Source organism: Phaethon aethereus (genome assembly GCF_964289735.1).
Source record: "Phaethon aethereus genome assembly, chromosome: 1".
Taxonomy (NCBI): Eukaryota; Metazoa; Chordata; class Aves; order Phaethontiformes; family Phaethontidae; genus Phaethon; species Phaethon aethereus.
In genome coordinates this window covers 125,531,353-125,554,935 of record NC_138575.1, presented here as the reverse complement: position 1 = coordinate 125,554,935, position 23,583 = coordinate 125,531,353, and the positions used below count along the sequence as shown (strand labels likewise).

General features: G+C 49.4%; 1 protein-coding gene across 1 annotated transcript in view; it reads right to left on the bottom strand.

Moving 5' to 3' along the window:
• Positions 1 to 3,343: 3,343 nt before the first annotated feature.
• BCOR (BCL6 corepressor) overlaps positions 3,344 to 23,583 on the bottom strand; it is a gene marked incomplete at both ends in the record, with an annotated part of 38,109 nt that continues 17,869 nt past the window's right edge. Inside the window, 7 exons of the mRNA XM_082004921.1 lie at positions 3,344 to 3,638; positions 4,527 to 4,677; positions 4,887 to 4,964; positions 6,147 to 6,292; positions 13,337 to 13,503; positions 19,206 to 19,475; positions 19,783 to 20,111. Of these exons, the coding sequence (XP_081861047.1) occupies positions 3,344 to 3,638; positions 4,527 to 4,677; positions 4,887 to 4,964; positions 6,147 to 6,292; positions 13,337 to 13,503; positions 19,206 to 19,475; positions 19,783 to 20,111 (1,436 nt within the window). The remainder of the gene's footprint in view (positions 3,639 to 4,526; positions 4,678 to 4,886; positions 4,965 to 6,146; positions 6,293 to 13,336; positions 13,504 to 19,205; positions 19,476 to 19,782; positions 20,112 to 23,583) is intronic.

The following is a 23,583-nucleotide window of genomic DNA, read 5'->3' as shown; positions in this document are numbered from 1 at the left end:
AACTCCCTTCAGCGGGGCTCACCTGCCTGCTCTATCTGGAGATATGTTTTTTCCCGTTGCACCAGCGGTTCTCCAACACCTCCATGGGGCAACACTACCTCCCAGCCAGGCAAACCCAAGTGATAAGCAGGGGAAACTCAAGGAAACGCCTTGGCTTGGGCCCCAACCGCATCGACGCTGCCCTTTCACCTTGCAGAAGGCACGACACGGGATCGGCAGGCTTTTACCACCCCCAAAGGCTGCGTTTCTGTTTCTTTATTTTTTTATTAACCTGGAGCAACGCCAGCAGCCTGAAGCGAGTCTCTTTGGCCCACCGAGGATGCCGGAGAAAGTGCTTTAAAGGAGAGCAGCGTGAGCCCAGAAGCTGAAACGCTGGACATCAGCCCCCTCCCAGCCCCGCCGGGCTGTGCTGGCTGGAGCCAGCTCAGTCCCCGGCGCTGCGCCGTGCGGGACTCAGCCGGTCCCAGCGCTGGCAGCGTTTCGACTCCCCTGCCAACACTGTCACCCAGTTCGTTCCCTGCCGGCATGCTGCCATCTCTCCTCTCCCCAAGGCAACTATCCCCTGGGCTTGCCTGCTGCAAAACTACGCGTGCAGGCAGCCTCTCGCACGACAGCCTCTCTCAAACCCCCCAGAACAGGGTCAGCCAAACCAGCCTCCTTCGCCCAGCGGCGCGGGACGCTGCCCAGCTCCTTCGCTGAACCCTCCGCGTTCTCTCAAGCACCCTCGCGTGGCAAAGTCTCTTTAAAAAAATAAAAGTACATCCTAGAAGATAAAACGGTTGCGTTATGTCAAGGGGCAGCACCGCGATCAGGTGTTCCCCGCCGCGGCCCTATTTCTAGAGCGCAGACGGGCCCCGGGGCGGGCTCACGCTTGCGTTACAACAGCATGAGGCTGTTGCTGTGTTTGAGCACGGATGCGAGCGCCAGCATGGAGAAGGCCCAACTGTACTCGGGGGAGATACTGGAAAGCTGACTAAGCAGAGACGTTTGGGGAGCACGTGCTCGGGATCGTTTGAGGAGGAGCCGGCCGAAAAGAGGAAGCCGCGTCAATCTTCTGTCTGCCTGCGGGGCACGGCAAGAAGCGAGGTGTCTGCCACGCACTCCTGGGAGTGGTACGAAGCTGATTTATGCTCCGCTCAAACCATCCAAGCATGACACAGCTGATCAGATAAAAGCGACCGTAACAATGGCTTTTAACGTTCTCCCTTGCCTTAGTTTTTCTGGCCCATCCCTGCTTTCTGGGAAAATCTGGGGGGAAAAGCAGCCAGCGCTGGAGAATAGGGATGCCTGCGTTTCAGTTCTTGGCGAAGCTGGAAGCTGGCTTAGAAGGAAACCCAGGCTGCACATTGTAAGCCCTACAGGAGAGCGCATCGTCACCCTTAGCCGAAGCCTGGAGAAGGACGTTGGTGGCTGCGTTAGGACTTAAAAATTCCCTGCCCTGTGGGGAGACGGGACTTCAGCTGCCAGCAGCAGACAGCTGTCGGACCCCTCTCTTGCCGCTTGGCTCAGCTACAAAACCACCTTGCCCCCAGCAGCAGCCCCACTGTAAGCCACGCAGTGCGAACGTCTGGCAAAAGACTCGATGGGAACACACCAGGAGAAGCATCCGCTCTGCATCTTCCCTCTAGGGCACCTTCAGGAAGGAGGTGTCGTTCTCCCTCACCTTCAGCACGAGGGTAATTCACACCCTTCCTTAAGCTCCCCCAAGAGCAAGGATTCAAACTGCAATACACTCTACATTAACTGAAACCTCTCAGCTTCACTGCTCCAGAGGGAGAAACTTTCCCCCAGATGTTTTTCTCAGACGGACCAGGTGCTCTGCTCGAGACCCTTTTGGTGGGTGTCCTGGCCCTCATCAGAAAAGCAGCGCAATTTAAACATCTCAGCTGAAGCGTTTGGCTATCATAGGACTGGTAAAACAACCCCAAAGCAAAACTCAGACTTTGGGTTCACAGCAGGAACGTCTTTCCACAAGGGAAAGGCAGACCTAGACCCCTCCCACGCCCTGGGAGCCCAGCCTCTTAAGATGCACGTTCCCAAGCTCTGCAAGAGTGACATTCTGTCCACTGTCCCTTCAGACCCCCCCCAAAGGGTGCTCATAGCCTTAATGCTCCACATTAAAACTAAAGCATTTACCCTGGTACTATTTTCCTCCCCTCTGCAGATGCCACTGAAAAAATAATTCGGTTGATTCAACTTAAACCGATGACAAAGGAGGAAAAATAATTGAACCTATTCACAGTTAAAGCTTTAACTAAAAGGCAATGCAGACAGTATTGTGAATACCGCTTTTAAACCTCTGTCCCACAAAAGGCGCCCGCCCGATGTTTTCTTGTAACCTTGAATTTAGAAAGCCAATGCTGATTCTGCCTCAGATTTCATCAGCTGCTCGCCGGCACCTGTGCCAGCTCTGCTCCGCTTCGGGAGCCGCACGCGGAGCCTCCTTTCATAAACATTAATGAGTCGGAGCTCATTTCGCAACCAGGCACAGCATTAATGGGAGTCACTTTAGCCTCTTCATTTCTCAACAGTTTTATTGCCTTTTAAGAAAATTTTTGTAAAATATAAATACAAAGGCAGGAGATTTACTTACAAAGTTAAAACACAGATCTCAAACATAAACACACAATTCAGAAAATTTAGTTTATGTACAGTTTCAAGCAACTTCAACATATGTTAGTTTTTCAATATTTTACAAGGTACAGAAAAAATAGTTCAAAGTCTTCTTTAAATAAAGAGCATAAAATGTTTAAACATATATAAACAATCCGGTTTGATGTGTGAAAACTAAATTTCACAGCTTTTAAATTAGGATATAAAAGTTCTTACAATTAGTTGATGTGTATGGATATGGTTTAATTTATATTACAAACTATTGAATTATATTCAATAGTGCTTACCTGGCCAAAGCAGGTAATTCTGTAAACAAAAAAACAAAAATAATATCACCAAGTGCCTTACCGAATTCTATCTCCCAAACAAGCCACACGACTTTGATCACATCACCTAGAAAAAGTATGTTCTGTGTAATCAGTGCTTTGTATGAAACAAAGTCAATGTGTGGGTGTATTCTTTAAAAAAAAAATGTGTTCCGAGTAATAACAAACTTATCCCAAAGCCTGTGTGCATTTAAAGAAACATTATATAACAATTTTGTAAAAACTGATTGAAGTTAAAAAAAAATTCTTCCAAAATCCATCCAACTGGAATTCAGATCTCTTATATAAAGGAAAGATATTTTCATATTTAATAGTGTCCTTTCTTTACAGAAACAATTGCATTTGAACACATATACATAAAGAAGTAACTGTATAGAGCACTGTACATTAAATGGCCTGATGGTTCACCAGAGGATGTCAAAGGGAGGGTCCTCGTGCGGATGCAACCAGTGAAGCGAGGAGCCGAGCAAAGTCTTGAGTTCACTTGTAAACTCTACCAAGTCCAACAGCTCTTTGCTCTCCGGATTAAAAGCTTCAAGTTCTGTAGCGCAAGAGAACAACTGGCTGAGGGAAGTCTGTTTGTAAAACTCTGCCTCCGTGATGGTGACAACTTCCAGATTGGGGAAGTTGCAGCGGAAGATGCGAGATGACATTTTTAGCCTCTTCACCACGTCTGAGAGCAAAAGCCAGTTTCGTGGTCTGTGGAAGTGAAGGAGAAACAGGCTCCAATAACTGACGTTAAGTGACGGGCTTCTCGACTCTTCACTGTATTGCCGTGTGCCAAACCCTCCCGCACAAACAACCTCCCTGAAATCAAGACCGTTGCCCAGGGGGGCGAGTATAACAGATGTACAGGCGCGTACGTATTTACTCATAGTTCCGCAGCTTTGGGGAAGGAGAGGGACCAGGCATGCCGGGGCACTGGAGCCTATACAAACCCAGGGCTCGTGGGCGCACACGTGGGTCAGCAGCCATCCCTGCTGCTCACGTGGTTAAAGGCTTGCCTGGCTGAGCCCAGCTCCCATTTAGCAAGTTAGGGGATGGCCTAGAGTTATAATCAGAAATTTCAGCACCTCTGACCTCCAGAGATGCCCACATTAAATACAAGTCAACAGAGGGATTTTTCTCAGATTAAGAATACAATTTTTTAATTTAAACGTGTTTTGCTGCAGACTCTGAACAGCAGTAACAGTGTCATTTCATCATCCACAAAAGCATGTCTACTCAGCAAAACAGAAGTTAAATAAAATTAAGAACACCTTACAAACATGATACCCAAATTTAAATGCTAGAAGCATCTGTATTTTGGGGTGTTCTATCAAGGTGCCTACCTGGGACAAGGGAAAGCATTTGTGTTCAAACATCATTCGTTCAGCTCAAGAGTATGGCACTCAAAACACAGCCCCGACAAGTCAGCCTTTTCCCCCTCTCACCTCCTATTAGCTTATTTCTAAAAAGCCTGGCAGTTACAGTACTGCGCTCTCATTTACGTTAGATAAATGCAAATGTATTTCCTCAGACACAAACTGCTGCTCCCAAGCAGATCGTCTCAGCTATTTTTACCCCAAACCCTGTATTTGTTCTTACCCCTGAGAGAGACACACTTGAATGTTGTAACACGGCAAGGGGGGCTCATCCGAAAATTCAAATTCAAACACATCACTGAAGCCATCTTCGTCTTCATCACCTGGTCCAGGAGGATTTGCCAAGATGTCAAATCCAGATTCATCTTTTGGATCTAAATAAAATCGAATAAAGGTGCCAAGTCAGCACTGAAGAGACTGTTGCAGGTCTTGCTTTTTCTTCCAACAACGTGATCTGTAAATAAAATCAGTTTGCTTCCTTCCTAGCCTCCTCTACCATAAAAACAAAACAGCCCCCACCCCCACGTGCCGCATGTTTTGAAAGTCTCCGCATACAAAGAAATAAAGGGTAACATTTGCTCACCGCACACAGAGCTGCCATAGAAATCCCAGTACAAACCAGGGTCATCAACACTCCGACCTTGCAGGTCAGTTAAATATTCTGGAGAGGAAAAAACAACAACAAAAACATACTGATGAGAACATAAAGCTGGCAAGTTTAGCAGACTGTATGTCATACAGAGTCTCACTACGCACGCTCCATCCTTTCCATCAAATAAAACCCACACAGTATTCCTGATACCCATGCTACAAAAAACAGCGTATACACACACCATTCTTGCAAATATTCCTGGAATTCGCTTTTCTCCCGCACCCATTCTCCCATCACATCAAATAATGACCCACCACATCAAATAATCACCCATGGTCTAACATGGATGGACCCAACCTTAAGCTTCAGCAACCGAGAGCGGCATTTCATTTTTGTGAAAGATAGGATGTATCACACTTTTTCGCCTGCACAGTTATTCTGGATATCAACTTGGGGGTGAAACAGTGGCCCCAGAGAAAGTGACGGAAAAGGCTTTTCCACACAGATATGTTCAGATGTAATTCTTTTCTACAAACGTCATTTGGGAGATTTGCTAGTTGTGTTGATGAAAAGATACTAGGATTCAAGACGCTAAGAAGTCCAAGATACCAGACTTTACTGGAGTCTTGATACACCTATGTGCTTTCTACACTGCACCATTTAAACAGATAAGTGGATGAGTACTTAAACTCATTGACTATGAACACTGCAAACATTTTCAGAGGTAAGTTATTAGGGAATGCAAGTGTCTTTATCCAAAACTAACAGGGAAAAAACCTAAAACCATGTTACAACATGGACGTGTTTAAAGACAAGAGCCTTTAATATAGTTTTACAGCATTTCAGATATAAAACGAGGCAGAACTTGCAAAAAAAACAAGTACTAGAATGATAAAAAGCAAGACCACAGGAAAACGTGATTATGTTTAACAAACAGCTATTCGATTTGGCAAGTTTCTTATTTTCATTTCAAGCAGAAAACCAAAGGCACTGAAACAGCCAGCTGACCTCCTACGAACCAAGTCTGATAGTGGCATAATCCTTACGACTTATTAAATGAGTTTCGGTTAGAAGGAGCCCCCATGCATGGCTACGCTTCCCACCTGCAGTCACCGCGTTTTTGCAGGCAGAGAGGGAGCTACTGCAGCCTACCCCAGCGCTCCTCAGCACGAAGCCATTCCCGCTGGGCGGCCGAGGAATGTCCCCCCATTCACCACAGCGAGCAGAGCCCCGAGCAACATGGCCACGCACCTGTGAGGAAAGTCTCCATGAGCTCACTGTGGGTCATTTTCACGATGGTCCTTCCAGAGTAGGTCGCAAGTGTTGGATCAGCACCATAAGACAGTAACAGGCGGACAATTTCCAAGTGATCGTTTTCGACCGCGTCATGGATTGGTCTAGGGAAATCAAAAAAAAAAATCACGGCGTTACATTTTGACTCAATACTATTATGCAAATGTGTCTGACAAGAAACTTCTGACTTCGGATCAAAGTTATTTATAGAAAATAACACTATTAATACAGCTGCCAATCATCTCGTCGGTTTTACTTGCACATCATCTCCTCCCCTCTTGTCTTTTGACAGTCAGGCTGCTTGGGGCAGGTATTTCTGTTACATCTATTCATTGCCGTACGTATTTCGAGGGCCAGTAAAGTAATTACACCGCTGTAACAGAAAGCAGGAGTTTGCGTGAAGCTTCACAAACATCATTTTGCTGCAAGTCACTCTACCATTCCAAATCTCTGCCAATTTAACAGCATGCTGTGGAGTAAGGGCTCATTCAGCCTGCCTCTGGGCAAGCACAGAAATCAGTTACCCAAAGCTCCTAAATTATGTACACAGAAATAAGTTATGAGAATTTGCTAGGAATTAAACCTCCGCTCTATATCCTCTTTAAATAGTACTTGCAAATGTATTTGCAGCACAATTCAACCTTTCTACTTGGAGAATAGAAAAACATGTTATTTTAAGTTTAGTCCACCTAGAAGTTAATGCATTTTACGTGGCACGAGCAATCTATACAAGCTCAGACATAGATTTTGTGAGCCTACAGAAGGATTATTCATTAATGCACATGCCTGTAATTCCAGGTTTAGAATTCCTTATCGCTAATTATAAATCGCATTAACTTTTGCCTTTAAAATTGATTATATGTAACAGGGAGTTGTCTGAAAGTAGAATATATTACCCTTTAGACTAATGAAGATGTGTTAAAATCCCATCTTTTCCTTAGAGGGTGATGAGCAGGGAACTGAAAGGGGAGTCAAATGCAGTGGCCAGTAATCATGGCAGTTCAACTCAACTAAACACTCCTTCTCCTTTAGGCTGTCTACACCACTGCACCCCAACAAACTTTCAAGCCCTCAAACAGATGTATTAAAACGCAAGAGAAGTAAGGAAGAACTTGAACCAGGATCACATACGGTCTTCCTGGAAAGCTTTCAAGAATGACATTACAAGGAGAAGTCATTTGGAAGCACAGACTAGCAAACCCCTGAGCTCCGTCTACCAATCTGCCACGCAATGCTCGGCTAACAACCAGAGCTGAAACTCCCTCCTGCGAAGAGGCCACATCCCCACTCCGGCCACATGCAGCAATGTCCCCTCTATGTCACCACCGCTTCTGTACGGGCTGGCATCCACGTGAGCTCAGGACAGAGCAGCGGCAGAGCAAAACAGCCAGAAGAGGAAGGCACACCACATAGCGCCGAGGGTAGGAGGGTGACTCTGATCCATCTCAAAAAGAATTATGTTCCAGGTGTGTTTACTCAAGTATTTTCCAGTGGGCTGTGACTTAGGGCAATTAACATCTGTCACACGTGAAGCACTCTCGCTTGCCCCCATCTTGCTGGAAAGCTGTACGCAGTTTTGGGTTTGGCATATGCACGCTGTATTGACACGAGGAGCTGCACTTGAAGAGTTTGAGGCTCGTTCCCTATAGAGAGAGGGCTTATCCCGCGCTGCCCGTCTCCTGCGTGCCCCAGGCCACCAACACAGCAAACAGGTGATCCTCGAGCTCCTGAGCACAGTCCTCAGTCCAGCTCGTGCCACCCCTCAGACCCCCAGCACCGGAGAGCACAACACGTGCATGCCTTCAAAGCCCGACGGGCCGCTCTTTAGAAAAGCCACTTTCAAATTCAAAGACCAGGGAGGTTTGTGAGGTCTTGCAAAGGGTCAGAATATCCCTTTCTCAATTTCTCAGGTAAAGTCTCTTATCACTGAAACAATCTGATGCCCTTGGGACAGACGGCGCTGGAGAAGCCAGCATTCCCGGGGCCCCCGTAAGCCTCACCCTCCCACCTCCACCTATGAACTCAGTGCTTCTGCACAGGGACTGCCGCCGCAGCACCGCGTGCCTACGCAGCACCCCGCACATCCAGGACCTGGCCGGCGTTAAACACCCCAGGCGATACAATGCCAAGAGGTAACAAATAACAGGGGTGCCGACACGGAGGCTGAAGAAGTATCGGGTGTTTCTGGCTGTCAGCAAGCATCTGAGGCCCGAGCTGTCAGGTCACGACACTCCGAGCATCCACAGTGGGAAAGGTCAGCCTTGCTGCAAACCCTCCTGTCCCCCACTGGGCATGAAGCATCCCTGGCTGAAAGTCTGGCAACAGGCACCAGGAACAGATGAGAATTTCAGCTGCCGCCAAATGCTAGGGACGCTTTTTCCTCCCCGCTCCCTCATTTTACTAGAGTCTTTAATTTTGAACTGTTTTCCATTTTATTTCAGAATTAGGATTTTCTGGTTGGGGCGGGGGAGGGGGTGTTGTGGGTTTATTGGTTTGTGGGTTTTCTTGTTTGGTTTTGTTTTGGTTTTTTTTTTTTTTAAACTGACTTACCTAAGTGGTTTTTGATGCAGTAATGAATTCAAGATGATCCTTTAACTTATTAAAAACAGCATCTAAATCACCGCCCTCTGTTTCAATCGATTTAACGACACCCGGATGAGTTTATTAAGGGGCGCCTGGGCATTCCCGAGGAAAGAAACATCGCAGCGCATGGGCTGTAACCCCAGGATGGGACCCCCCTCTCCCTGGGGCCACCCAGCCCAGCACAGCAGTGCAGACAGGGGCACAGGCAGCGGAGCAGGCAGCAGACCAGGCAGCAGAGCAGGCAGTGGGGCAGGGAGACCCGTCTTTGTCACCTGCCAGAGCACAGGGAGGCCGCCCCGGGCCCGAGACGGGACTTTATAGAGGCAAGGGGAAGGAAAGGCGCAGTAAAGCCATGCAGAAGGAGGAAGAACAATAAACAGAAGGAAGGAAAGGGAGGAAAGAAAACACTGGTGGGGAGGGGGGAAAAAAGGAGATTCCCCATAGATAAGGCAGGGGGACAAAAGCAATAACAGAGTGCTGACAGACTCTTTTACTGGCTAGCACAGCTTATTTGGCAAGCTCATGAGCGGGACCATGCAAAGGCACAGCTACTCATGTTTGCTTCTCCCACCAGGACTGGCAGAGGATGGAGTATTTTTCAGTCTTGGCGGAGTTTAACCATCCTCTTCGTAGCACGCAAAAGTGACTACTGGAGTCAGCAACTTTTTCCGATGGGAAAAAAAAGATCCCTGGGAGTCCTCTCACTGGGCTGGTTTGCCCATATAATCTTTTCCGCCCTGAGCATCGTGGAAATAAACACTCTCTCTATCCCTAATGGTACAGTTAACGGGAGTACAGCTCATTTCTAAAACAAACCCTTCAAAAGGCCCCAGAAGGATCTGGGGACATTCAAGAGCTGCAATATCCTACAGGAGACACACGTCTCAACCCTCTCTTGTGTACTGTCGAATTCTTCCTACTATTTTTACCGCTACTAGAGTTAGGAAAACATTTCACTGGGGGTTTATCATTCCATCACCAAAATTATAAACTATTTAGACCAGTCAGGGTTTGCTCTCAGCCTTTCAGGCACCACCAGAATTTCCTCGCTGCGAAAAGAGGTCTCGTAACTCGCCGAGCAATACCGTATCTTGGCGTTTTATTTTTATTTCCATCTACTCTATTATGCAACCCTGCCCCACGGAAGAGGCAAGGCACAAGCTGCAGGAGGGCAGCTACACTGGCTGCCTCTTCTTTAACGCAATTAGCTGCTGGAGGGTATCGCTCTGCCAAGACCAGCTGAAAGGACGCAGGAAGAGAGCCATCTTGGCACGGTCCTCCCAAGGAATAAATAAAAAAGGGCTGAGCTCATCAGCTGCCAGCGAGAAGGATAAAGCAAAACTGGCTGCGGAGGGTGAATCTAGCGAACGGACTCTGAAGCAATGGAGAGGCCTTGCTACCAGGCAGGAGATGCCTGTATTTTTGGCACGTTGGCTTTGTTTTTAAAGCGGCGCTGGTTCAGCTAGGGCACGCATGGAGGTAAGAAGAGAAGAACAAGGACGTAAGGCCAAATGCACCAGCAACCATCCTTGCTAATGTCAGGCGCTGGTCGTCTTATGCCCCTTGTTGAGCTACCGCACTCACTGGGGTCCTGTCAGGGAAGGAAAGCGCTCACCTCTTTAAGCACAGTCTATTATTATTTATAGGTAAGACGATTAAGAGCCCTTAGTGACTGTAGCACCTCTGAGACAGGTCTTAAAGATCTTGCCCCGTTCTACAATAATCTTTGATTAGCTACTAATTCAGCAGCAGAGCACTTGTGTATTCAGGGGCTGCAGGCGCTGCATTTGGAGGGCCAGGCTCAGCATTGAGTTTAAGGGGGACAACAGCAGCAGAGCGCTGTATTTAGCCCGGCCAGATGCGCCATGTATAGGGCAGAGAGAGGCCACGGTGTGCCGCAGATAGCAGAGCCCCAGCGCTGAGCCCAGGGTGAAGGGAAGGAACGCACTGTACCTACCCCCCCCCCCGCCATGCCGCCACCTCCTTGCCCTGCCTCTGCAGCCTGGCGCTTCATTTGGGTTTGGCTTCACCAAGATTTCCGACAGCATCAGAAACCAGAGGCCGAAAGCCAGCCCTAGGTACTGAACTCGCGACAGACTGGCTGTGCAGGGACGGAAAAGGCAACGCCAAAGCCAGAGGCTCGGGTCTCTGCTTCGCTTTCAAAACGTGAACACGCACGCAAAGCCACCACGGTGACGGGAGCACCTGCCGCACGCCGGGGGGGACAGCAAGGAGAGACGATGTGGACTTCGCAGAACTTTCCTACATCCTTCACGTTCGTACGGATGCTTTGTTCAGAGCGAAGCCATACCCTCACTTGTCACAACTTTTCACAGAGTGCCCTCCGGAAAGTTGACCACAGAGGCAAGCAGGCATCGACGTAACGCAGACCAAAGCTTCAGGCAGGTGTGATCCAAGTGACGCCCCAGGCTGCCACACTAACAAACGCAGCATATGCAGTTACATCACAGCTCGTGCAGTTACATCACAGCTCTTTGCAGATTTAGGTTAAACTGGCTGAACAAAACTAAACACGTCCGCTGCTACCATCTGGAGACTTGAAAGCTTCCAGCATGACCGAAAAGATCTTTGGCTAGTGGGCCTGTGAGGTGGCAGAGGGGGCAACAATAAGACATATCCAGTGTAGTCATAAAAGCAGGGGAGGGGGATAAGTCTTTGACGGTAGGTTTGCTTGGGTTTTTTTTGTTTTTGAGATTTAAATTTCTTACCAAGGGGTGAACATGTTCAGGAATTTGCATTTTAAAAGCAATACAATTGAGGAAGACTGACACTTCTTTCCTCCTAAAAGTTAGAGGAGAAAAACTTATTGAGGCTTCAAGACAGAAATGGGATTTGTTTTATGAAAGTCATGGTTTACTCTACAGAGTCAGAGAAGTCTGGCCCTACCAAAAGGCAGGGGACAATGCAGATCAGAAGCTTCTGCTCTCTGTCCTGCTCAATTCAGGGCAGCTAGACCATCTTTTATCTGTATATTAGATACATTTTGGATTCACGCTGTCTGTTGGGCAGCTTTAAAAAAAAAAGTCTCCCATCAGAAAATAAAGGGGACCACAAGCTGAGTTATGATATTACCATCTATGATCAGATCATTGTTATGTTCATTTCTAAAATGCATTTTCCCCAAAACAACTTTTCACGGTACATAAGCCAAGTTTCTTTCTTGAAAATCAGCTCCATCTGTGAATCGAAATCAAAAGGTGGACTCTGAACTGGCAGGTGATTAAGACTGGTCAGAAACTTGGGGTTAATTTTCTCTACAGGTTATTCTGGTGAGACAAAAATAATTTAGGTAATAATTTACGGCAACTCGCTGCTGTTGCACAGGTCATGTATTGTAAAGTTGGAGACAGCAGAAAATGCGGGGCTGTTTGTCAGCCTAGAGAGGCGAGACGTCTCACGAAGAAGTGGGAGATGGAGAAGGAATCTGACAATCCAGCCAGAGTTTCAATGTTTCTCCAGAAAGGTTTCCTTTCGGCCGTGATGGGCCGGTAACGACAGACCATCATGAACTTCTAATGGACCATCCTAACCAGCCCTCTTGGGACTTTTGTTTTCCTGACTCCTCCCTTCCCAAGTTAATAAATAAAGAGCTTAGAAACAAAAGGGACAGACTCTTAGTTATGCTAATTTTACCTCCCTGGCTATTCGGATGGTGATAGTGAATGCGATAAACCATTTAAGATAACAAGCTGCAGGAGCTTCGCAGAATACAAAGCGAGCCGTCCCCAAAATGCATAGACTGGATAATGTTCTGCGTATGCTGTGGAAAAAGTTAACGCAAGGTCAGCCCCGCAGAGAAGGTCAAAGAGGTACTTTAAGAGATGCACAAGCAGCTTAAAAAAGATGCGGAGCAGCATTTCTATTAAAAAAAAAAAATCTCACTGTCTATTCTGCGAGCACAGGAGCTAAAGAACCTTGCTACTTTGTGAGGGAAAGGAAAAAAAAGCCTAATTCGACATCAAAAAAAAAAATCCAAAATATCAAATGAGCAGATACAGTTTATAACAGTTCAGGAAAACAACATTTTTATATAGTGTATATAGGACTCGCACACCAAATCCTCGCAAAACCCTGAAGTGCTCTTAAAAGTAACCCTGCTAACAAGGCAAAGCCCACTCTTCCGGCACAACTCAAAGGACCTGGAGCGCATATGAGCGGGGCTGCAGCTCAAGTATCGCTCCTTCCTGCCCTGCAGCTGGGAACTTCACAAACTCTTTTAATAACACCAAAACAAACGTATTAAAATTCCCTGAGGAAAAAAAAATTACACTGAACTCAAGTCACAACGAAAGCGTGCCCCCGCCGCTTTATTAACCGGCGAATGGAGGAGGTCCCCGAGCCCTGCACGCTCCTGCCCGAGGAACAGTGATAAGGAGGCCACGGCACGTCACCCGCTCGGGGGGTTCCACGCAGGATGGGAAGGGGGACAAGGGGAGGATAAAGAAGCCGAGAAGGGAAGGAGCGCTTTCTCCCACCATCATGACTGAAGAAACTACTGCCCGGTAGTGGTGACCACCCAATGCTGGGCCAGGGGTGCTGCTAACCTGGTTCCATCCTGAGCGCTGCAGTTGACGTCAGCCCCGTACTCCAGGAGATGCCGCACAATGCTCAGCCAGCCTCTGGCACAGGCCTCGTGCAGGGCACAGTAACCCGCGTTGTCACGATGATTCACATCACACACCTTGTTTTCCAAACAATACAGAACCACTTCCTGGAAATGGGAGGAAAAAACAGATACACTGAGTTATTTCTTGCTGCAGAGATGCACGATTTCCTGAAGGAAAAGGCAAGGGGAAAAGGGCAAAACACAAACCCCCTACGATGTAAGTTACCCTCTTTGAGACAGGTCAGTCAAAAGGAAAAGAAAAGGGGAAGCCATTGAAAGTCCTGCTTCTTCAGGAGACACAGCGGAGACCACGAGCAGACGAGCTCGTGCAAAGCAGCACAGAGCGCTCCGCGCCACGCAGGGATCTGCCTGTGGCCCCCAACGTCAGGAATTGTCGCAGAGGGGGAACATGCAAATTTTGCAGACAAAACTCAACAGCTTTCCACTTCTCAAAACTTCCATATGTAAAGCTAGCAGGAAGGTTTTTACTCTTACATCTGCGTTTTTTAGCAGAAAATTCTGCAAGCACAACAGCAGCACAGCCGACGTCAGTTTGATTTTAAAAAGAAAAAGCGCGTGACCCGAAACAAAACACATTTAAGACACACAAAGGACGGTTTGCTGTCGGCAAACAAAAAAAAAAAAGAAAAAAAAAAAGCCCAGCTCTATCAAGATGAGGGAAATCCCATTTTCACCCACCCTGGTTTTCTGCATGCAGAACTAAAGCCAGGCGCCAGGTTCCAATAACGAGCCCGGCGCCGTGGGAAGCCATGTGAATTTAACACAATTCATCTTGCAGTCAAATATACCACGGTCGAAAGCCTAGGCCAGACTCAGCTCTAAGCTGTCGCACAGCCTTGAAACAATGACTGCTCCATCACTCAACCAAAAATTTAGGATGGTGCGAGTCTTCCTCGATTTGTCTCAGATGCAAAAGAGAAAAAAAGAAACCCACTCACATTTCTAAGTGATGCTGCACGTATAAAATAGCCCCCACATTCCCAGATTAGTGGCAAGCTATTAATTTTGCATTTGCTCCTCTCGAAGGCTGAGCGACATCCTTGCAAAGCGGGATACGGCGTGGAGGGGGCGAGTGTTTGCTTTGCCGAAGCAAGAGAATAAAACAACCGCCAGGCGCGATGCATTTATTCTTCCTGTTTCAAAATCTACCCGGAAAGCCCACAATAATCTGTGCTCTGGATATACCTGACCCGAGAGCTGGTATCCAGGATACAGCATGAAGCTGCTCTTTTAGCAGGCCCGCACTAACCAGGCTAAAGCGGGGAGCTAATGAGCCGCCCGTCCCAGACACCAGAGCATCCCCCTCACCTGCTGTCGGGACGGAGCGGTCCACCACCCACACGTGATACACCCACAGGTCTAACCTGGGATCCTCACCGTCCCCCCTCTCACCGAACAGGGGCTCTTCACATTCCTGCTCATCAGCCCAAAGGCCAAAAATCGGTCCAGAAAGGATGCTCTTTACCCTGCACTCGGTCAAGCCCTTAAAAAAGGGTTGTGTGAAATTATACCCCGCAGGTAGGAATTTTCCTTCAAAACCAGACCACCTTGCCAAGCAAATTAGCAGATGGATATAGGTAGCAGAAGCGGCTGCTGTATTCAGCTCCACTTTTAGCATGCAGTTACCATTTAAAATAGATTCTGCAACTCAAAATAAAGGAACAACTTTCATCTATTTCTGTAAAAAGGAAAGGCTCGTCCTAGGGCAGAATACCTACTACTGGACGAAAAGGCTAATTTTGTCGAGCAATTCTGTGTTAAGAGGCTATAAGAAAAATGCCATTAACCACAAAATGTAACCATAAAGACCATAAAACTCTACATTGTTAATTAATTAAATGCCTCATTAACTTTTTTTAACATGATTTATTCAATTTACAAAAAAATTAGCCATCACTGCTGAACACGGGAACATGTGGTGCCGCAAACACACTTTTGGTTTCATAAGCATCTCTCGCTAACGTTAGACAAAGGCTGTGAAAGTGCCACGGGGCAATTTAATGTCTGTTCAGGTGCTCCATTTAAACCAGCAATCTGAAAATCACTCGCAGTTAATCCAAAGAGTCAAGCTAGCACGTCACCAGCCAAGATATGTGCCACTGCCGCTTCTGCTGCCTGCAGTTTGTTAGCCAAATTGCAAACAACAAGGTTAGAAGGTGCATGCAAACATGCATCCTCCACCCTCCTCTACAAAGAGGTGCGCTTCGCTTTAGTCTCTCCCACCCGTGCTCTGCAGCAACTCCTGCCCCTTTTCCAAGGGGAGGGGTCAGCATCCTCCTGCACATGCCCCATGCCCTGTGCATCCCCCACACCCTGGGCATCCCCCATGCCCTGGGCAAGCATGCTGCCACCAAGAAGCGTTATTCCATCCCACCCAACCTCGAAACACGGTCCTTGGGCGAGGCGTTATAAGCTGAGCCGTAAGGCTTCCCCGCAGCACCGTGCCAAACTCCAGAAGTGATGCTCGTCCCCTGGCTGGGTGCGGGAGCCCCAAGGGAGCTGTGCGAGGGCCAGGACGATGCTCAGGAGCTCCTGTGGCGGTGCCACCAGCGACCCATGAGGGCTGGACCCTCGCGTGAGGCATCCCCAGGGCAAACCCTCTCCCCCTGCCTGGATAAAACCCTGTATTCGTGAGTGTTTAACATCCCCCCCGCAGAAACAAACACCATCTTTCCCCCACCCCTACCACACACCACACGTTCCTCTAACTTCACTGCCTTCCCAGGCAGGATTTAATCCCAAATTCACCAGAGAACTTTCCAAGTCCAGGCTCGCACCAAAAAGCAACAAGCGGCACAAAGACAGCCAGTGTTTCCTCTCCCATCAAATGCATTATGCAAGCCTTTTGTAATTTTTTCCAAAAAAAAAAAACTTTACGCTCCCTATAATTCCCCCTTCACAAAAAGTAAATTACAGTTTTAAGACTACTATTACCTCAAGTCATTTGTTTCAAATGGGGAAAACAGAATGGATTCGAGAGCTCCTATACCCTGGGATGGGTTGCGAACATTCTGATGAAGCAAGGCCCGGTGCAGAAGCCTACTGAAGAAAAGCGAAAGCTTCCCACCAGCTTCGGCAGGGTTTTGCTCAGCCCGTATGGATTTCCAGCACCGAAGACCAGTTGCCGCACTGCCTCTAAGTAGCCTTGTTGGCTGCAGCCCTGCAATTTGTCTGACCAGACACAAGCCGCATTTGTCCTTCGATGTTTCACTCTCACGTCAGCTTTTACACGAAAAATCGTAACCACCTGTGGCCTCCCTTCCTGCAGCTATGTGGGGCACATCCATTCTGTGCAGTTGAGAGTAGGGCAGAGGCACCTGAGCTAGTGGCATTTGGGCTCCTCACGGGTCCAGGAGCAATATATACAGCTCACCAGCATCTTTGCACGTCAAAGGTGCCAGCACTGGCCTCTGGGATTCTGGTGGGATCCCTGCACGGCCGCCAGGCATCCCTGCTGCAAAGGCAGGCAAGCAGCCAAGGGCAGGCACGAGTTCACCCACTCTCAGCGCAGAGCTGTCGCTGCTGCTCTGCCCCACAGAACATCCCTGCCGCCATCACGGCTCTGCGGTGCCAGCCTCTTCCAGCGCCGAGTCCTGCACCGGCACTTGGCGTCCCTTTGGAAGCCACGGCCCCCAGCGGCACGGGCTCATTCGCCTCCTCTGCCATCGGGCTGGCAAGGGGCCACGGGGCTGCCTGCTGCCACCGCAGCAGCCACGAGAAAAGCCCCCACGTGCCTGTGGGCTTCCAGTGCTCCCATGTCAGCATCAGCCCCCCCGCCATCACACTGCAGCCACCAAAGGCTGCTGCCCCACTAACGGGGATGGCAGAAAACAGACGTGTGCAGCTGCCGCAAGTCACAGGCCAGCAAAATCACCTCAACCCATAGAGATTTTTAAATTTTATTTTTTTTTTAAACGGAGGAATTTGTAACTTCTTGACCATCCTGATTTTTCTGGAGACAGAGGAAAATCAGCTTTCTACTAACTGCGGTAGTCTGGTTGCTAGCAAGAAAAACACCACAGCTACAGAGCTTCCACAGCTGACCAAACTATCAGAGCTCGCCACAGGCCACATGAAGCCCTGACAAGCAGTGCAGCCACCCACCGCTCCGAGCCTTGAAAGACCAGACGATGCCGGATCCTGGCGGCAGCCTGGGTGCACGGACCGCCCCCCCCTGCTCCGCCAGCAACAGGACCTTGCTGCTGCACTTGTCAACGCCAGGCAAACCATCAAGTCAAACGATCAGAATATTTAAGCCTATTAAAAACACGGTGTTCGCTTGAACTTTTGGGTGAATCCAAGTCAGAAAATCAAAACCCCCCCCATCAGCTCAAGACGGGAAGGCATGGTGAGCACAGAAGGTTACGCCAGGGCCCCAGGACGCCCACCGCAGGGAGCCTGGGCATCCCCAGCCTTCTGCAACCAGCCCGCTAAGGGCCAATGCTGCAGAGAGCTCCCACTACCAGCAAAGCGAACAGAGAGCCCTCGGCGCCTGCCTGAGCAAGACCTCAGCCCATCGCGAAGTTTCGGAGCTGCTCCCATTGAGCTGTGCTCAGCGGAGCGCACCGGGCACCGAAAGCAAAGTGCACAAGCATCCCACGGCAACCTGCACCATGCGAGCTGTACTCGCCCCGACAGACACTGCGCAGGAAGAAAACACACTCCGAGAGCTTAGAGCACATGCTACAACACATTTTTATTTTGGATCCGTAGGAAATTTTAGGTCCGTAGGAAATTAAATCATTTAAATTATGGAGATTACCATAGCAATGTTGTAACAACCACTTCTCCTCCTCCTAGCCAGTGCTGAAGTGCCCTGGGTTAGGAGAAGCCTTTGACTAGGGTAAACAAAACCTTTCCAACAAACCCTGCCTTCCAGAGATGGAGAAGGCCTCTCTCCACCACGAAGCTCTCCAATTGTACAAAGAGCATTTCGAGGTTTCAACCAAACCCTGAGGCTGGGCAGGTCCCACATGGGCCGGAGCTGATGCCACCTCAAGCCCCAGCTCCGAGGTCCATGTGGAACCGCCCACCACCAAGGCGAACCCTGCAGCAATTGCTCTCTGCAGTGTAACACCTCTTCGCGAGATCAGAAGTTGAGCAAGAATGACACTCATACCTACGTGTCCGTACTTCCCCAATAAAAGCATGCTTCAAAACAGCAGGGCTAGGGGATTCATCAGTTTCTCATTTTTTTTAGCAAGAGGGGGGCCGTTTCCTTAGACAACGTTGCTCCAGCTATGCCAAGCAGCTCCAGACTCCCAGCATAAAGCATGCAGAGTGCTCCTCCTTGCATCTGATCATGCAAGAGGACACACCAAGCGCTACATCCTGTGTCACATACCAGATACGCCTTGGAGAAAAGGCCAAAAAATAAAACCCTTCTCCTAAACTACACGCTCTTCACAAATAATAAAAGCGAAACTCATACAGCTCATTAAAGATCACCATAAAGACTTTTTTTTTTTTTTTTTTTTTAAGAAAGAGACATTCATTCTGTTTGCAAATGGCTCATATTTAAGCAGAAGCAAGGGTTACCAATAAAACTTTACCCTTTGCTCGTTCACGCAGGATGCTGCATACCCTGCGTCCCCGCCAGCTATGGGGACCCATTCCGGCAGCGAACTGCCCCAGACCCCCAGACAGGGAAGGGAATGCAGCAGGGGGTGGGGGGGCCACCCCACAAATTTCAACGACCACACTCAAAGCTGCCACTTCACATGATTTCCACCTATAAAACTGGAAAGAGGGTTTTAACCTCACGCAGGGCGGCGAGAGAGCCTTACCTCGTACCCCAGGCGCGCCGCCCGCTGCAGCAGCGTTTCCCCCGCGTTCTTGTTGACAATAAGCCTCCGCGCTTCGGGCGGCATGGGCCGGCTCGGGGTGGTCTCCTGAGGGGGGCTTGCGATCGGCAGCTGCGAGGGCTGAGAGACGGGTAGCAACGAGGGAGTCTGCTGCAGGCGATCGTACAGCTTCTGCTCGTACGACTTGGCTGGCGAGGAGTCGCAGTCTGAAGTAGGCTCTGGTCGCTTCCTGACTTTCCTGGTTACCGTGACCTGTCAAAACCATTATTGTGGGGGTTTTTTATCCTCGTTTTTACAATACAGCAATGGGATTACATTTTGCCAGCAAAGAATTACACTTTTCTACTCCTGTTTCATTTTTTAAGAAGGACCTGCAAGATTCCTCACCCCCTGCAATAGTGCAGGGGTTAAGAAAAGCAAATACAGAATGTGCAAAGCATCCACGGACAAATTTGAATGCAATCCCGGCTACCCTGCATGCATGACAGCGCATTAGTTTTAAGCAGGCTGGCTCTGCCTTCTGAGAGGCTGGTGGACAATTAAATCTAAATAAAGATACCTTATCTTCAGCATTTTCGATATCTGTGGTGTCATCCCCTGTCAGAGATGACCTCCTTCTCCTCTCCTGCAGTGCCAAGTGTTTTGTTTTACACTGACGTTTCCCTGATGGCTTCTCACACTCGCTGTATTTCTGCAGCAGAGATGCATGTTGGAAATCCTCCTCTTCGTCTGTGTACAGCCCATCTGTCTTCCGGCTTTCTTTAATTTTCTGCTGTTTGGCAGCCAACCTCGAGGCTGGAGTACAGCTTGGCTGAGCCTGCCTTTTGCTGTTTGCATTGGTGGATGAAAGGCTCTTCATGTGCGGAGACACTGGGAATACGGGCAAGCCTAGATGGGAAGGAAAGGCATTACACGTTGCGTGGTGTGTTAAAAGGAAAACACATTGCTAGCACTTAACACAAGCTCCTCGCCTGCTTACAAGACCTACCAATTACATTTTCAAATCATTAATATTTTAAAGCGTTCCGCATTCAAATCGTAAAGAGCATCTTGCCAGTTACGCTAACAGTTATAACACTCCGATAAAAAAGAAAGAAAGAAAACAAAAACAAAACCCAAAAAACGCTCAACGAAATGCCCCGCGCCGGGTGCCGGGGCACCGCGAAGGCCGCGCGGTGCCGTGCCGTGCCAGCTCGGCGCTGCCGCAGCCCAGACGCCACGGGCAGAGCGGAAAGCCGCCGCCGCCCCGCCTCGCCGGGGGACAAACTCGCCTCCTTACCTGGAACTGCTTTATCTGAAGGGGAACCAACTCCTCCGGCAGCCTGGGCCCGGCCGGGCTTGTCCGCCTTTGGCGAGGTGTGGTGGCACAGGGATGGCGGGGGAGGAGGGGAAAGCAAGGCAGGTGGGAGCGTGGACAAGGTCCTCGCGGGACAGCACCGCGGGGGGAACGCTGAGCTTAGCCCTAAGGTGGAAATGGGACGGGGAACACCTCCTTGGCAGCATTTTTACTTAAAAAAACAGACCAAGAGAAGGAAGGCTACTCAAGGAGCCGTCCCTACAGAAGCCCGGTGCAAACTCCCTATCACAAAGCGCTGGCATTTTGCAGGAAAAGCACTGGGCCGTGTTTCCCCCGGAGGACTCCGTCCAGAAGTGAGTCTTTCTGAGAGACCAGAAAGCCCTGGGACGTCGGGGAAGTAAGGCCAGTGCTCTGCCGCCCGCGGCGGGCGACTGGCGGGGCCGGGTTTTCTCCGGGGGCTACCTCTAACAAGCTGGATCCCACAACCTGGGCCACATGCAAAAAGCATGGTTACTTTTTTTTTCCCCTCCTTCTTTTTTCCAGAGTGCAAGCGGGTTTACAACAAAGCAAGGACAGGAAAGCTGACTTTTTATAGTCCGAATTTCCCTTGGGAAGAGAATTGAGGTGACTCGAGAACCAACTCCTCTACAGAAAAATGAAAGGTTGCTGGAAAGGAAGGGACACTCCAGCCAAACAATACCACACCACCGAGGGAAGGTGTGGAAAAAACCCTGAGCACTTGAAAGAGGCTCCTTTGCTCCGAAAAGTCTCTGAAGTGATGCTACTTTCAGAACAGAAGAGATGGCAGGAGCAAATAAGGCAGCTGCTCAGAGAAGAGCGACCTTTATTTAAAAGACTCGATCCAGAGCCAGTTGGTAAAAAAGAAAATAAAATCTAGAATCCTCTTGGTAGGCAGCTTCACATTTTTGTCTGCCTTTAAATAGATCTGTGAAAGCAACTTGCAGAAGGCTTTCTAGATTAAAGACGAAAACAGAAATCCCTCAGTTCTTCCGAGCCACTTTCTAGAAAAAGATGCGTATCGCGGCTTGCCAAGCAGATGTCAGGGAATTTACGGGACGCAAGATGTGCAGATTGTTCAGCAAAAAATCCAGTTAAGTTTTTCAGGCTTTGCAACCCTGAAGGAAGGCGCCTAGTCGTAGGCTGAGCCTATGGATGCTAGGCTGTCTTTCCAACTCTGCAGACAGCGTGAAGTAAGGAGTGTTTAATTCTCCTGTTCCCAACTAACCTAATTGGAGCAGCACATCGAAAGACCAATTCCAACACAGAACTATCATCATTATGTACTTAATCGCATACTAAAAGAATTGCGAAGACAGAAAGCAGCAGCAACGTGGTCTGGTGAGTGCAAAGGGAAGTAAGGAACCACTGCATGTAGAAAAACTAGAATAGAAAGAAAAAAACCTCACAGGTCTGAAGAAGGACAGAAATACCGAAAGAATGGAGGAAAAAAACACGGGAAGAGAAGCCTATCTCAAAGGACTGGAGGCTTTCCCATGCAGGGATGCCAAGGCATCAGAAGCAGAAGTTTAATCACCACAAAAAATGTGTACTCCAGAGTGCAAGCTCCACGTAAACTCTGTGCTCCACTTTGACCCTCCACAGTGGTGACAGCAGGCACCAGGCTAAACGTGCACCTCAGCTAAGAGATGATGTAGCAACACTGTGCCCAGGAGATTTGGGATCAATAACGTTGCAAGAGGCCAGCGCTATCCAGAAAAAGCTGAGCGTCAGCCTGGGAAATGCAAGACACAGGGGCACAAAAAAGGTGAGCGATCGATCCTGGAATCCCACCCCACCTTTCTGACCACTACATACGTGAAGGGAGAAGAAAAACAAGAGTGAGCAGGAATATCCCCAAATATCCATGAAAAAAATAAAAACAACCCTGAAAGAAAAAAAAAAAAAAACCAAAACCCCGGCTTCCCACTGATGGGGGTTGTGGCGAGTCTGACTTGGAGCAGGACCTGCCTCCCTCCCCGCAGGAGCGGGCTGCAGAGAGGTCCACGCGGAAAAGCAGCTGCCGCCGCGTCACCTGAATGCTCGCTTGTTCGGCTCCCGCCCCGGCAGCTGCCTCCTCCTGCCTGCCGAGCCAGCGGCCGCCGCGCTGCCTGCAACCGGAGGCGGCTCCGAGGGGCAGCCAGCGGCTTTCCCGGTGGGCGAGATCCTCCCGGCTCCTCTCCTCAGGGCTTTTATTTCTCCACTGCCCGGGTTTTCTCCTCGCACCGGCTGAGCGGCTGCGGCTCCCCGGGGGGGGACTATTCGGAAGAGCTGGCTACCGCACCCCCAGCAGCGCCGGGAGATTACTGCTCAGCTGGGACCCCAGCAGAGACTGTGGCTCCCGCCTCGGCCGCGGGCCCGGGCGAGCGGCACGATGCCCTGAGATTGCAGGCATCCCCACGCTCACGGACCTGCTACGCCCCGGATAGCCAGCACGGGCAACATCACCTCGCGAGCGGGATGAGGCAGGGCCCCGAAATTATTTCGGGCAAGCCACACCCTGGCTCTCATGGTTCTGACCCGCAAGTGAGGCTGCAAGGAGGTGACAGTCACCAGGGAAACATTTCCAGTGGCCATTGCATGGTCACCCAGCCAGCAGGCACTGACCAGGGGACAGAAGGGTGACAGCCCGGTGGTGGCTTGCAGTGCAACGCATGGCTCCCACACTAAAATCCCGGGTTGAACGCGACTGGAGCAACAATTCCAGAAGTCAGCACCCTCCGTCTTCCTAGAGATTCGCAGGCACAGGCAGCAACTCACCCTGCTGTTAGACCAAGGCTTCATGGGCGCAGGGGCAGAGCTCGATGCCGTGTTACAGCCCGCTTCCTGGGACACAACCAGCTTCCCAGCAGCTGAGACTGCCACGTTCGCAGGCAGTGCCTGGGCACCGGGAGCAGCTTGTTCGCAGCCCCAGAGCAAAAAAAAAAAGCTGCAAGCGACAAGGTAGATTCTCATCTTCACAATATCCACTTGTGTAAGGAAAGTTTGAGGAGTAGTCCCGGGGAAGAAAGACAAGCTGGAAGTCTCCATCCCCATGCGACTGTC